This window comes from Trichophyton rubrum (assembly GCF_000151425.1).
Source record: "Trichophyton rubrum CBS 118892 genomic scaffold supercont2.2, whole genome shotgun sequence".
In the NCBI taxonomy this organism is placed as follows: domain Eukaryota; kingdom Fungi; phylum Ascomycota; class Eurotiomycetes; order Onygenales; family Arthrodermataceae; genus Trichophyton; species Trichophyton rubrum.
The window spans coordinates 2804647-2816406 of record NW_003456427.1 but is presented as its reverse complement, the minus strand read 5'-3'; the positions used below and the strand labels follow the sequence as shown (position 1 = coordinate 2816406).

The window sequence follows — 11760 nt, the reverse complement described above, 5'->3', positions numbered from 1 at the left end:
CCAAAGTACTACGCACCTGCTACTGAGCAGATGATCACTTCAGGCACGTCATTATATCCATTCGAAGCAACATCCAATTAAAGCCTGGATGAGAAGCTGCACGTTGACTATGTCATCACCAATCTTCAAGTCAATATCCTTAGCTGCAATATCTTCGTCTTCCAAGGAAGCAAGGTCCACCATTTGTTCAACGAAAGCCTTGTTCTCAGAGGTAATGAAGGCCGACGGAGGGTTAATGTTCCGGAGCTGGTCAGCCAAAGCCTGCATTGCGTGGGTTAATGCAGTGGTAGAAGCAGAGGCATCAGCGGGGACAGGAGCATTGACGGTGGCAGAAGTGCTCCTTATACCTATTACCGCCACGGATTACTATGGCTTAATGGCCTATAATAAAGAGCCAGAGCCTAATGACAAGCAGCTAATAATATCTTTATATACTCATCTTTTCACCAGCCGCTTATGGTGCATCGCGGTGTCTTGGTCACTGAGACTATATGACTAGCTCTATCTATGCAAAGTACCTCAAAAGCGCCCACTTTGCATTGGAACTAGCAAAGATATTCTTTCTGATATACTTATACGAGTCAATAACAGGCGATGTGATCCTCCCACCAGATCACACCGCTGCTATAGCTGCAACGGCCTCATCCGCAAATCCTAAATCGAACAGCCACTTTCAGCAAGATTCCAAAGCCAAATTCCGAATGGATCCTTCGTGCTATGTTCCTATCCGTGATGATGCCATCCCAGAATTTTATAACGGTGGAGGTGGTGAGACTGTATAATAGTAAAAGGTCACCGTTGAGGGAAACATCACGTCAATTCCTTTCTATTCTGCCTGCGTTTGAGATTCCCCGGAGAAGCAAGGCGGTTGACGGAGTATTATCAACCAACCAACTCCGAGGTTGGATACACGAGAGATGTTCATTCATTCGATTGCCATGGTAGGTGTGGATATCTTATCTTCCTTGGTAGTTACTAACTGTTTTCTTTTATAGATTCATGCTTGTTTGCTTTCCGAGGCGAAGGCGCCGTGCGTTGAGCATGATGACTATATGGAGACTCTTGAGGGTGAAGAGCAATCATTCACCGAGTCGGCGACCCGTCCGGCCGTTTTATCAGAGGCCCAAGCTGCATTTTCAGCCGAGAAGGCTGTCCAGACTAGGTCTGGTAACAAGGATTCCGATATATTTCAGGCTTCCAGGGGTTCGTCCAACAACAAAGGTTCTGATCCCCTGCAGGTTTCCAAAGGTCGGTCTAAAAAGCCCGGTGCAGGGCCGTCCAAGTCGACCCCAGCAAAAAGGGTGACTAGCCCACGCTCATTTGGCTGGGCTTGCGTCTGTGATGGTCCAGCGTGCTCGTCAGGAGGCCAGAGAACTCATAAAATATCAAATATCAAATTTCAGCTCCAAGGCAAATTTACTCGGTGTCTGCATATCGGATCTTACCTGGATACGTACTATCGACAGGTGTCGGAGCCATTGCTGCGCATAACACCAAGGTTAATACCGTACTAGCCGATAATATGGGCTATACTCACATCCATGGCGGCTTGATCCATACAATACCTGTCCGAGGTTACTTTATTGGATATCCAGTATGCCCTAAGTGGATAATAAAATTAAGGGAGCTTATTGGCAGTATCCTTTCTTTCAGCTCAACACACTGCCTGTCTCCGTTGGCGGTTGTTAATGCTATAAGATTATAATGGCTTCTCTGTTGACAAAATTCCTCTCGTTCTGTTCAACACATTCCTCCGGGGTTAAAAAGCGATGATACCATATTACTAAAGTCGCTAATAGAATACTTTAGCTTGACTCGAAGCTATTTCTTTGTTGGTTATAAAAGGAATATCCTCATAAGCGCTTAAGAGCTGGAAGAGATTCCTTCTTTCGGCTCAACACATTGCCTCTGCTGGTCATAAAAGCTAAGACACCGAATTCAACGTTGCCGGCAGAGTGGCTGTCCTTCCGCTCAACGCATTTCCTTGGTTGGTATTCAACCTAAAACCTGGATAGGCATTGCTACCCATGGCTCTCTTTCGATTAAATCCATTACCTTATGGAACACTATAGCATATCATATTTATGCAATAAAGTGGACATTATTCTTTCTTTTTGCTCAACACATTGCCTTGGGGAATATTATAGTACAGCAATTTATGCGATACACAGTTGGCGAAATTCCTCTCCTTTTGCCCAACACCTGTCCTTGGGAATACTCTCTGATGTTGACGTACAGCCTCTTTCAATCCAATCCAATGCATTGCCTTGGGGAATATTTTAGCACATTGATTTCTGCGATTTGATTGACGGTTTCCTCTCTTTCAGTTCAACACATTGTCTTAAGATTGCGATAGCCGCAGTGATACCGTAGTCCACCCCGACAAGTGGTCATGTATGTGAAGAGGCAGCAATCCCATACAAGAGAGGCACTCAAACCAGATGGTTCTCGTCCTGGTTTCCTGAGAGCCTTGCCTCAAGGCGCTCGCTTGGTTGAAAGCAGCATGCGCGAATATATCCGTGCCCTTCGAAAAACACTTCGGCATAATGCCTTGAATCCTGATCAATACTTGTCATCCGAGTTCAATGAAGTGTTCCGTCGGAGAGCTATGCCTCTAACTTCTCTTTTTTTTTTTTCCAGAATTTACGAGCGAGGTAGTTAACTAGCGCCCACTCTCGCTATAAAAGAAAAGAAATACTTCATTACTACTTGGATAATCAGCTATTATTTAACTATTTCTATTGGTTAAAATATCTATTGTAAATTTGTGCCAGTACTCTCAATCAATCAATATCACTACTCTCTTGTGCTTCGCAATTTTGTGGTGTTGATTGGTTGTCTGGACGGGCCAGTCAGTTGCCTCCTCTAAAATTTATGACTGGTTAAGTTTAGGTTCCAATGGGCAACGAGCTAATAGGGGAAGGTTAGCAAGTTAACTTCGTAGGTAGTTGCCAAGGCTGAACCAAACTCTCGGGCCGTGCCGGATCTGCCAAACTTAAAAGGTTAATTAATACAATAACACAGCATCATGCAGTTCATGAAGCCTACAGATCACCGTGCTATATGGGGTAATTCCAACCCAAGGCATTTTATCAAAAATTTATAAAAGAAGCTGCTGGAAAACCCGATTATACAAAGTGGCCTTTAGCAGTAATTGCTCTTAGCACTGCACCGTCTGTTAGTAAACTAGTAGTTGTTGTATATTCAGCAACGAAGCAGAACACGCCTTAAAGTGGATGAATCCTTGCAAAATGAAAATTCAATAGTTGAGTTAGCTTCAAGTTTCATGGATTGTATTCTCCATCAGGCGGCAAAATCCCAATGAAAATATTAACCCCCACCAACCCCCTGTTATCCGTACTCTATACACGGTCACGAGAGTTGGAAAGCAATGGTAGGCATGGTTAGTAACGAAGCAATGACCGAAACCCAGCCCGTTTTCCTCCGGGAGGGGCAGAGAACTCCGTATACGAGAAGGGCAGGAGCGGGCCACGATCCTGGATGTTCAGTGGAGAAGAATGGATAATGACTCAAGACCATTTAATGAATGGGTCGCTTATATTTGGCCTATAGAAACATCATGCGGTCCCTATGAACGTCGACGATGGCGCCAACATGTTAGCGTTGGCGTATACTTTTCCTGCCAGACCCATATGTTTCACGCATTCACAAGAATTGGGCCAGGCATTGGCGTTATCATGGATACACAGGGCAAGTTCAGACGGTGAACAAAAATGGCGATAACTCTTCATTCGCAGAGGTCGATTCCTGCCGTTGTTGTTTCCCAGCGCTCTCCTTTGATAGTTACAGCTATATAAGCGGAGCACATAGTTTTATAAGACAATGGGAAAACTTTAACTATAAAAGCTAATAATGGATATCAAGAAAATATGGGCGACGAGATTTTCTTCTGCCACCGCTCCCGGGGCTATTGCAATCTTGGTGGGATCCCCTAGACAATGAGGGGTTATGATATGGCCATCAGTAGTTATATAACATGGAGGGAGTGCTTGCTGTTGTTACTGCCTATCAAACAAGATGACACGAATACTTTACCCGTCGAAACGTGTCCGTCCACCTTTGTGGCCTGTATCTTACTGGTGCTTGGCTATTCCAAACGCTGATCGGTACTGCGTCTCCCCTAGGCGGATTTTACTGGCTTAAAGAATCTAATAGTGTGATATCTAGAGACAGAACCTCTATATTTTTTCGATCTCCTCCGTAACGCTAGTCATGTTCATAAGGGCTGATACTGGCGAAAACAAGAAAGGAAGACGTCTAATGGCTCCAGGAGTTCTGCGCGGAATTGTAAGAAGGAAATTGGCGAAACTATTGGAATTTTTGCTTACCAACTACATGCGCTACAGTCAGGATTATACGCCTTTTATATACACTACTGAATCACTGCCTTAAAAGGGCTTCCTAGTACCGTACTCTGCGCCCGGCTATGAAATTCAGGGTCGCGAAGCCGTCGCCTACCTGACTTTCATTGTCGATTACTACGAGAGTCTACCGGACTATTCAGTATTCATCCATGCCAACGAGAACCAATGGCACAACGACTTCTTTGGCGGCAAAACTAACAAAACCCTGAATAACTTCCGTTATCAAGTGGCTGATTCCCAAGGTTATGTTAATCTACGCTGCTCTACCGATCCCGGCTGCCCTACCAGTGTGAATCCACGAGATCCTACCCTGCAAGATACACGCCACAAGGATGTACGGTTATATCTAGCGGATATATATATGTACCTGTTTCAAGTTCCTTACGAAAGTGTTTTAGAGAATATCGGCGGAGTGTGCTGTGCGCAGTTTTTAGTGACACGGGAACAGGTCTTATGGCTGGTGCGAGACATAGAGACGGGAAATTTCGACTCTTGGGTTTAACTTCTGTGATATATCTATTTATAACTAGTTTCCAAATGAAGAACTTCCAGAGAAACTCATTAAAAGGAAGGAGAGGCTCTTCGATCTCGCCTTCCGGAAGTTCAGGGGTGGATCCCTCCGAGGGAAGTCGCCGCTGGAGGGCGAGTCAAATGCTCCTTCCCGGGAAGCTCCTGTTCCTGCTTGTCTAGCTGTTTGTTGGCTACTTCGGTTCAAGGGGAGATATCGTGCTTTTATTTACTTCCATACGATGAACGAATTCATTCTGGACAAAGATGGCCAGCTCCGATGATCTAATATTTTCTTCTATTCTGCGTTTTTCCTATTGTCGTTCAGAGAGGGCTAAAGTTGAATAAGTTAGCCCATGGTATTATCTACTTATTACCAGTTCAACAAGGGTGGCGTACTGCTACTGGGCTTTTGTCTCCTCTCTTGACCTACTACTGCTGAGTAGCCCTCATATATTGTCAAATATGGCGTCTTCACAAAGGAAAAGGATATTATTCCCCGAGTTTGCCAGTATATTATTCTACGAGAATGGACTCGCTTACGAGTATGTAGAGAGAAATGTTGATTAGGGCATGCTAATCGACGGCAGACATTATGAAACAGCAGAGTAAAGGATTGAATGAAGGGTAAATATTAGAAATTATACAACCCACTTCAAAGGACAGGACAAAGCAAATGCTTTTCCCCATACCTACCAAAACGCCACTATACCAAGGTTTTAGCCCGGTAGAGTCGGCGGCAGGCAACGACGGGGAGTATGTATATATAGACGCCTGGAAATCCTGATATTCCCGAAATTTTTCCATTCAAGTCCCCTTCCAATCCAAGTATTAAGCCAAAGATAATCTTTTACACCGGACAGATATAACTTGGATGGAAAGCCATTGTAGCTTTATGCGGCGACAGTCCTTATACCTGGGACATTGTTGGAGCCTGTCCGCGGTTGGGTGACGTACGTTGGCGGTCTCCACCCCCGGAGAAGCGCTGCTTGACACGCCAGAGGGAATATAGGGTGGACAACAAAAAGGCAAACCACAAGAACCACAAGAAAGCAGTGGCCGCCTGTCCTTCACGGCAAGTTTTCTCCCCGGACTTCGATCCGCTGCTGACTGTGTTTGTGGAAGTGTAGTCCTGTGTGAATGTTAGAAGCCATTACGAAACGGACTGGGCGTGAATTGGAGTGTTCTCGTTTCACATACCTTATTGGAACAACTATGCACATGCTGTCTGGCCGGAAGGGCAATAGCTCCACAGAAGGCAAAGATACAGCAGAGAGCATCGATAAAGAACATGAGAATTGGATGGAGCATGATTTTGTCGCTGAGCGAAGCCGGGATAAGATAGAGCAAAGACAATAAGATGAATGCTGGTACGAATAGATTATAGTTGACCACCGACGAGCTGCCGTGTATGGCGTCATCAATCATGTTCCCTATCAGGGCCATAACAATGACCGCAAGGGCAAGCTATAGAAATAAAGGTCAGTTTCGAGTTCTTGTTTGCAGCAACAGACTTGAGGGTGGTATACTTGAATGAACCGAAGGGCAGCGCTGCCCCATTTCGCTGCATCAGGCATCGTGAATATTCTTTGGGCTCGTCTTCTACTTAGGATAATTATTCACTCTGGGCCTGGAGAGTATATCAGAAGATGCAGCGGAAACAATATCTGGTGTTTCAGGCTTCAAGCAAAGATTCGAGTGATAGTATTCGTTCGACTATTGCTATTAATCGCCGAGTTGTAAGAAACCAGAGAGGAAAAGATTTCAAATCCATTTCTTGAACAGAGAGAAAAGAAGCTGGTCACGTTAAACAGACGTCATATGGCTCCATATAGAACAGGGCTTTTGTTTGTTTTGCAGGCAGTAAAAGTTCTTCTATCAGCAACTCCGCTCATCTAGACCAAGTCTGATATCCACAGTTTCAATCGCGGGCGAGTCGCGATGCAGGTTAGTAATAAAGTTGGCCACTTCGCCTCCGGAAAATCATTTATCCATGAGTTTAAATCGACGTCATCAGAGAAAGCCAACTGATGTCATGTGCACGCTGTTTGCAAAAATTATGTTCATTTGATAAAGATACAGTATTGCTTGAAGAGGTTTGAGAGATGCTGGGTTAAAAAGCACACGCTGATATAGAGGGTATAGATCAACTAACAACGGCCAATTGTGCAACAAGATCTGATGCAACGTCCAAGAAGGGATAAGGACTCGTCACCTCTTTTTCCTTATTGCGGATTCGTTTGCTTATTGGTCGCCATTCTGTGGTGGTGTTGTTTTCGTGAGCAATTTGGATGACATTTTGATAGCCATCACATTTAAAGTCGACCATGTAGTTCTTCGACTCGATCTGATACAACTGAATGTCTATGAAAACCCACACACCGTAGGAAAGGAGGGCAGGGTGGGACGAGTGGGCTGACGATATTGCGGTGCCACCTGCAGCTACCGCTGCCGATGCTGCCGTCTTATCCTCTGGGTGTAATATACCGCCTATCAGGCTCACGCGGCGACGGAACTCTTCTAGATCGCTGCGACTAGAGTGAGCGCTGCTTGACGGACCAGGGGCGAGAACGCCTTGCTTTAATAGCCGCGCACGGATAAACCATAAATCCTTGGGGATATAATAGTCCGGTGGCAAGTCAGGGTACTTGTGTTGCAATGCCTGTGGGAGTTCAGTTGTCATCTGTGGGGTTCTGCCACTATCGGAGTCATTTACTTCTAAAATAATATTAGCAATTGAGCGTGGCAGATACTCCAATCATAAAAAAAGTAAGAAAGAAAGAAAAAACCTACCAGGCTCGGCCGGCTGAATTTCCCAAACGCCCCCTTCCGCCCGAATAGCCTTGTAGAGACACAACATTGCTTCATATGGTTGATTCCTAGAACGTATTCCAAATTGCCATTTTCGAGAACGTTTTGTTGTAGGGGCTGTCGCAGCTGCGGTGCTTGGTTTTTGATACTGTAGCTTATCCAAATCAACTTTGCTGCGTGAATGGGGTCGAAGAGACCGAGCAGTTGCCGCCTGTTCTTCGGGAGAACGCTCTTTGTTGATATCATTCTCAGATTCCTTGCCATCAGGCTGCAATGATCTACCTCGGTTTTCCACTGATAATTCTTCCTCTTCATCATCACTAAGCAGGCTCTTCTCGGCTCGTTGCTCCATTATTTGATCGTGTACGTACGGCAAACTGGTGGGTAGAATGCGGACGTGACTTAATCGTTGAGAGTCTTCTGCGCCCCCTGCTGAAGGAGTTTGGGAGGGTGAGCTTGATGAAGTGCGTGGCTGGTATGGGGTCAATGGAGCAAGCGGTGAGCTCTGAGCACTGGAGTCAGGGTTAGGACTTTGGCCTGAACGGTAAGATGGTGACGGGCCGCCCCCTAATTGAGCAGCGGATGGTTGACCAGGCTCATTCTCAGTCGGGGCTGGATTAAAGTTAGCAAAGCAATGATTAGCAAAAACATGTGAATGATACCGTGTGTAGGGGTTTAATTCTCACAATTCATCTGCATCATCTCATTCTCAACGACAATAAAGAAGGCATCTTTGATTGCACTAGGTTCAGGCCTCCTCAGAGCGTCCTGAATATCATCCTTGCCATAGCCCATTCTTCGCTCAAGCTTGTTAACTGCATTCTCATGGATGCGTTCCTGTATAGCAGCAGATCTTCCGGGTGCAATTTTGCGTGGATCGATTGCTTTATTTGGATCTGCGCCAGTGCCAACAAAATCCTCAACTGGTGGTTGCAGGTATTTTGGGAGGCCCTTTAAAAACCAAGGATCCTGCCGTATTTCGGGTATGGAAATCCGATGTACAGGATGAACTTGAAGCATATGCCTGATGAGATTGGCAGCACCTGTCGAGATATAGGATGGCATATGAAAATTTCCAGCGGATATCTTTTTGAAGAGAGATGGAATGTAGTCGTCGTCAAAGGGTAGCTTCCCTACCAGAAGTACGTAAAGAATGACTCCGCAGCTCCATACATCAACCTCTGGGCCAGCATAAAGCTTGCCAGAGATAACCTCTGGAGCCGCATAGTTGGGACTACCACAGCTTGTTTTCAAGAAGTTCCCATCAGTCATGATGTTACTCAGACCGAAATCAGCGATCTTTACATTCTTGTCCTTGTCGATAAGGAGATTTTCGGGTTTAAGATCTCGGTGAACAATTTTATGCCGATGGCAGTACTCCACTGCGCATATAATTTGCTGGAAGAAGATGCGGGCTTCGTCATCGTTGCACCTCCCTCTCTTTACGAGATAGTCAAATAACTCCCGTTCAGCATACTCCAGAACCATGACAATGTCCGTCTTCGTGGCGATCACGGTATATCTGGTAGGGAAAAAAAAGGCAGACATTAGCATACTGTTGTACTGTCACGCCGCTGACAGATATTCCGACTTACAGCTTGATAATATGAGGGTGCCTTAAGAGCTGGAGATACTGGATCTCGCGCTCAACCCTCCCAACCATGTCTCTTGACTGTAGCTTCCGCCTTGGTATAATCTTGAGTGCTACCGGCCGCCCGCTAGCTCTGTGAGTGGCAAGCTTAACCTTTCCAAAGGTTCCTTCACCCAGACTTCTCACCGCAGTATATTGATCGAGACGTTGCATGTCTCGAGCGGTGGCAGGAGACTGGTCCAGCCGTTCGTTTCCATGTCGTGGAGCTTGCTGCAGTATACTCGGGTGTCCATGAGGATTCCTATTCCTGTTCTGTTCGTACGAAGGAAGGGAGATCGAGAGATCTTCGTCGTCAAAGGCGGCCGACATGGTGACGGAGAGTGTATATGAACGGATGTCTTCGGATAAGGGGAAATGGCGTTGTCTATCACACTGGTGCCGCTACACCGAGGGTATAGCAGATTCCATTGACTGGAACTCGATAAGCGGTGGGGGTGATGCGCGTAGTAAGCTGTTGAACTGATCGCTCAACGACTTTCCATTATAGCTAGGAGGGGGCGAACAGGCAGTGCGCAGTCTCCGGGATCCTGTTCAGTGTGTCTATTCCCCAATCAGCCTGCAGGTTAGCATATGCTTGCTCTTCCAGCGATTGCGGTTGATCTCTGCTGCTCGTTGCAGAGGTTTCGCCTTCACGATGTTGCTAATCGCAGATTGCCGACGCAGTCTCAAGGTTCGCAAGGGGGCCAGGGGACCTCGCTATATTTCGCCGCTAACGACGTCTTACCTTCCTTTTTAGTTTAAATGTTGCTTCTTAGTCATAGAGTTAAGCGCTTCTCGCCGATTGACTTTTTTGAGTTTTGACATGTCACATGGCCGTAGCCCCGCGCTTATCATTTGCCGCGACGTCAATAAAGTTGGACGCCGACGAAGCTGAAGTCGGTCCCATATTCGGAGATTTTATATTAGCTAGTTAGTCGGGTTATTCTAAGCGTACTCCATAGATATGCTGAGGAGGCGTGATATAAAATCAATCTGGCCATTCTTTGTTTTCGCTGTGTGACTTCTATTAGTAACTGGTATGTGTCATGTTTATGGTTGCTTTATCTATATGACTCTCACCCACTTCCAGCCATTACTGCCCACTCCAACGGAAAGCCGATGAGCCGGTAACGGAACGGCTGCAGCCCAAGGACTTATCTTTTGTATGCTCAGACAATGGGAGCATAGCTAATAGTAATCAAATGTGTTTAGATTTTGTGGTGTAAAATCCTGATGAGAGTTGGATGCTACTATAAAGCCCCTCGTTCTTCCATTCTATCTTCCCTCCCGAAGTCGGCAGGAGAATTGCTTCAAGTCACCCTTCATATAACACACGTTAACAACAGATTGAGCGCTTTTTGACGATGTCTGATAAGTCCGCGGGAACGCCTCGAGTATATATATGTCGTCATGGTATTTATCCCCCGTCCAACGCTCGCTCTCTTCGTCTCTCAATATGAGAACCGATATTAAACAAGGTGCCTAGGAGAGACTGAGTGGAGCAAGAATGGTCAACACACGGGGAAAACAGATATCGAGCTCACGGAGCGAGGAATGCAGCAAATCCAGGCATCAGGGAGCATCCTCATCGGGCCCAACAAGCTGATAGACCTCTCCAAGGCCGCGCACGTCTACGTCAGCCCGCGCAAAAGGGCATACCAAACTTTCGAGCTCGCTATCACAGAAGCCGATAGGAAGAAATTGGCTGAGAATGGCCGAGTTTCGAGAACCGACAGGCTGGCAGAGTGGGATTATGGCGACTATGAGGGCCTAGTTACGGCTGATATACAAAGAATGAGAAAGGAGCGAGGATTAGACAAGGAGAGAAATTGGAGTATTTGGCAGGACGGATGTGAAGGAGGAGAGTCGCCTGAGCAGGTATCTGAGCGGGTCGACAGCTTGATTGAAGAGATTCGTCGAATTCAGGGTCCGAATATCAACGGAGAGAAAGCGTGTGATGTCGTCTTGTTTGCGCACGGTCATCTTCTGCGTGCCTTTGTTAAGAGATGGGTGAATATCCCGCTTGAGTTTCCGCTGGCTATGATGCTTGAACCTGGTGGTGTGGGTGTCCTCAGGTAAGTTTTTGAATCCTCTATAGCCCTTCATTTGATTGTACGGGTCTGACTCTTGGTTTTCATAGCTATGATCATCATGATATCAACCAGCCTGCCATTCTTGTTGGAATTGGCCTTCCATCCCCTCCAGTTTAGGTACCGGTAGAGTCGGATCTTTATAGAAACGTCACTCAGAGTCTTAGAAATGCAATGAATGTATGTCAGCGCGTGAATAACGTGAACAGCTTGATTTTGTGCTTAAATCTCACTCATAATAAAACAAGTTTGGTACACTGAGTACCGACGCCGTAGTCGTCCGAATAAAGGCTATTGTACATGAAAAATTGCCTATCAGAAACTCAACTTTTTTCGT

At 46.0% G+C, this 11760-nt stretch overlaps 6 protein-coding genes across 6 annotated transcripts; 3 read left to right on the top strand and 3 right to left on the bottom strand.

The window, feature by feature from the left end:
- Window positions 1-51: 51 nt before the first annotated feature.
- Window positions 52-267, bottom strand: TERG_02662 (uncharacterized protein; the record flags this gene model as incomplete). Its single annotated transcript, XM_003237906.2, has 1 exon — window positions 52-267. The coding sequence occupies one exon, from the start codon at window positions 265-267 to the stop codon at window positions 52-54; it is 216 nt and encodes a 71-aa protein (XP_003237954.2).
- Window positions 268-491: 224 nt separating this feature from the next.
- On the top strand, window positions 492-1514 carry TERG_02661 (uncharacterized protein; the record flags this gene model as incomplete). Its single annotated transcript, XM_003237905.1, has 2 exons — window positions 492-776; window positions 996-1514. The coding sequence occupies 2 exons, from the start codon at window positions 492-494 to the stop codon at window positions 1512-1514; spliced, it is 804 nt and encodes a 267-aa protein (XP_003237953.1).
- A 2719-nt stretch (window positions 1515-4233) lies between these two features.
- TERG_02660 (uncharacterized protein) lies at window positions 4234-5176 on the top strand (the record flags this gene model as incomplete). The annotated part of the gene is made up of 3 exons (XM_003237904.1): window positions 4234-4308; window positions 4417-4845; window positions 4916-5176. The coding sequence occupies 3 exons, from the start codon at window positions 4234-4236 to the stop codon at window positions 5174-5176; spliced, it is 765 nt and encodes a 254-aa protein (XP_003237952.1).
- TERG_02659 (uncharacterized protein) lies at window positions 5017-6606 on the bottom strand. The gene is made up of 3 exons (XM_003237903.2): window positions 6422-6606; window positions 6093-6359; window positions 5017-6024 (listed from the first exon to the last, which is right to left on the bottom strand). Exons 1-3 carry the CDS (start codon window positions 6467-6469, stop codon window positions 5803-5805), a joined length of 537 nt encoding a protein of 178 aa, XP_003237951.1. The 5' UTR covers window positions 6470-6606; the 3' UTR covers window positions 5017-5802.
- A 6-nt stretch (window positions 6607-6612) lies between these two features.
- On the bottom strand, window positions 6613-9663 carry TERG_02658 (CAMK/CAMKL/AMPK protein kinase; the record flags this gene model as incomplete). The annotated part of the gene is made up of 3 exons (XM_047747945.1): window positions 6613-8315; window positions 8390-9225; window positions 9299-9663. 3 exons carry the CDS (start codon window positions 9661-9663, stop codon window positions 7651-7653), a joined length of 1866 nt encoding a protein of 621 aa, XP_047603915.1. The 3' UTR covers window positions 6613-7650.
- A 1034-nt stretch (window positions 9664-10697) lies between these two features.
- On the top strand, window positions 10698-11412 carry TERG_02657 (uncharacterized protein; the record flags this gene model as incomplete). The annotated part of the gene is made up of 2 exons (XM_003237901.2): window positions 10698-10746; window positions 10820-11412. 2 exons carry the CDS (start codon window positions 10698-10700, stop codon window positions 11410-11412), a joined length of 642 nt encoding a protein of 213 aa, XP_003237949.2.
- Between the last annotated feature and the right edge of the window lie 348 nt (window positions 11413-11760).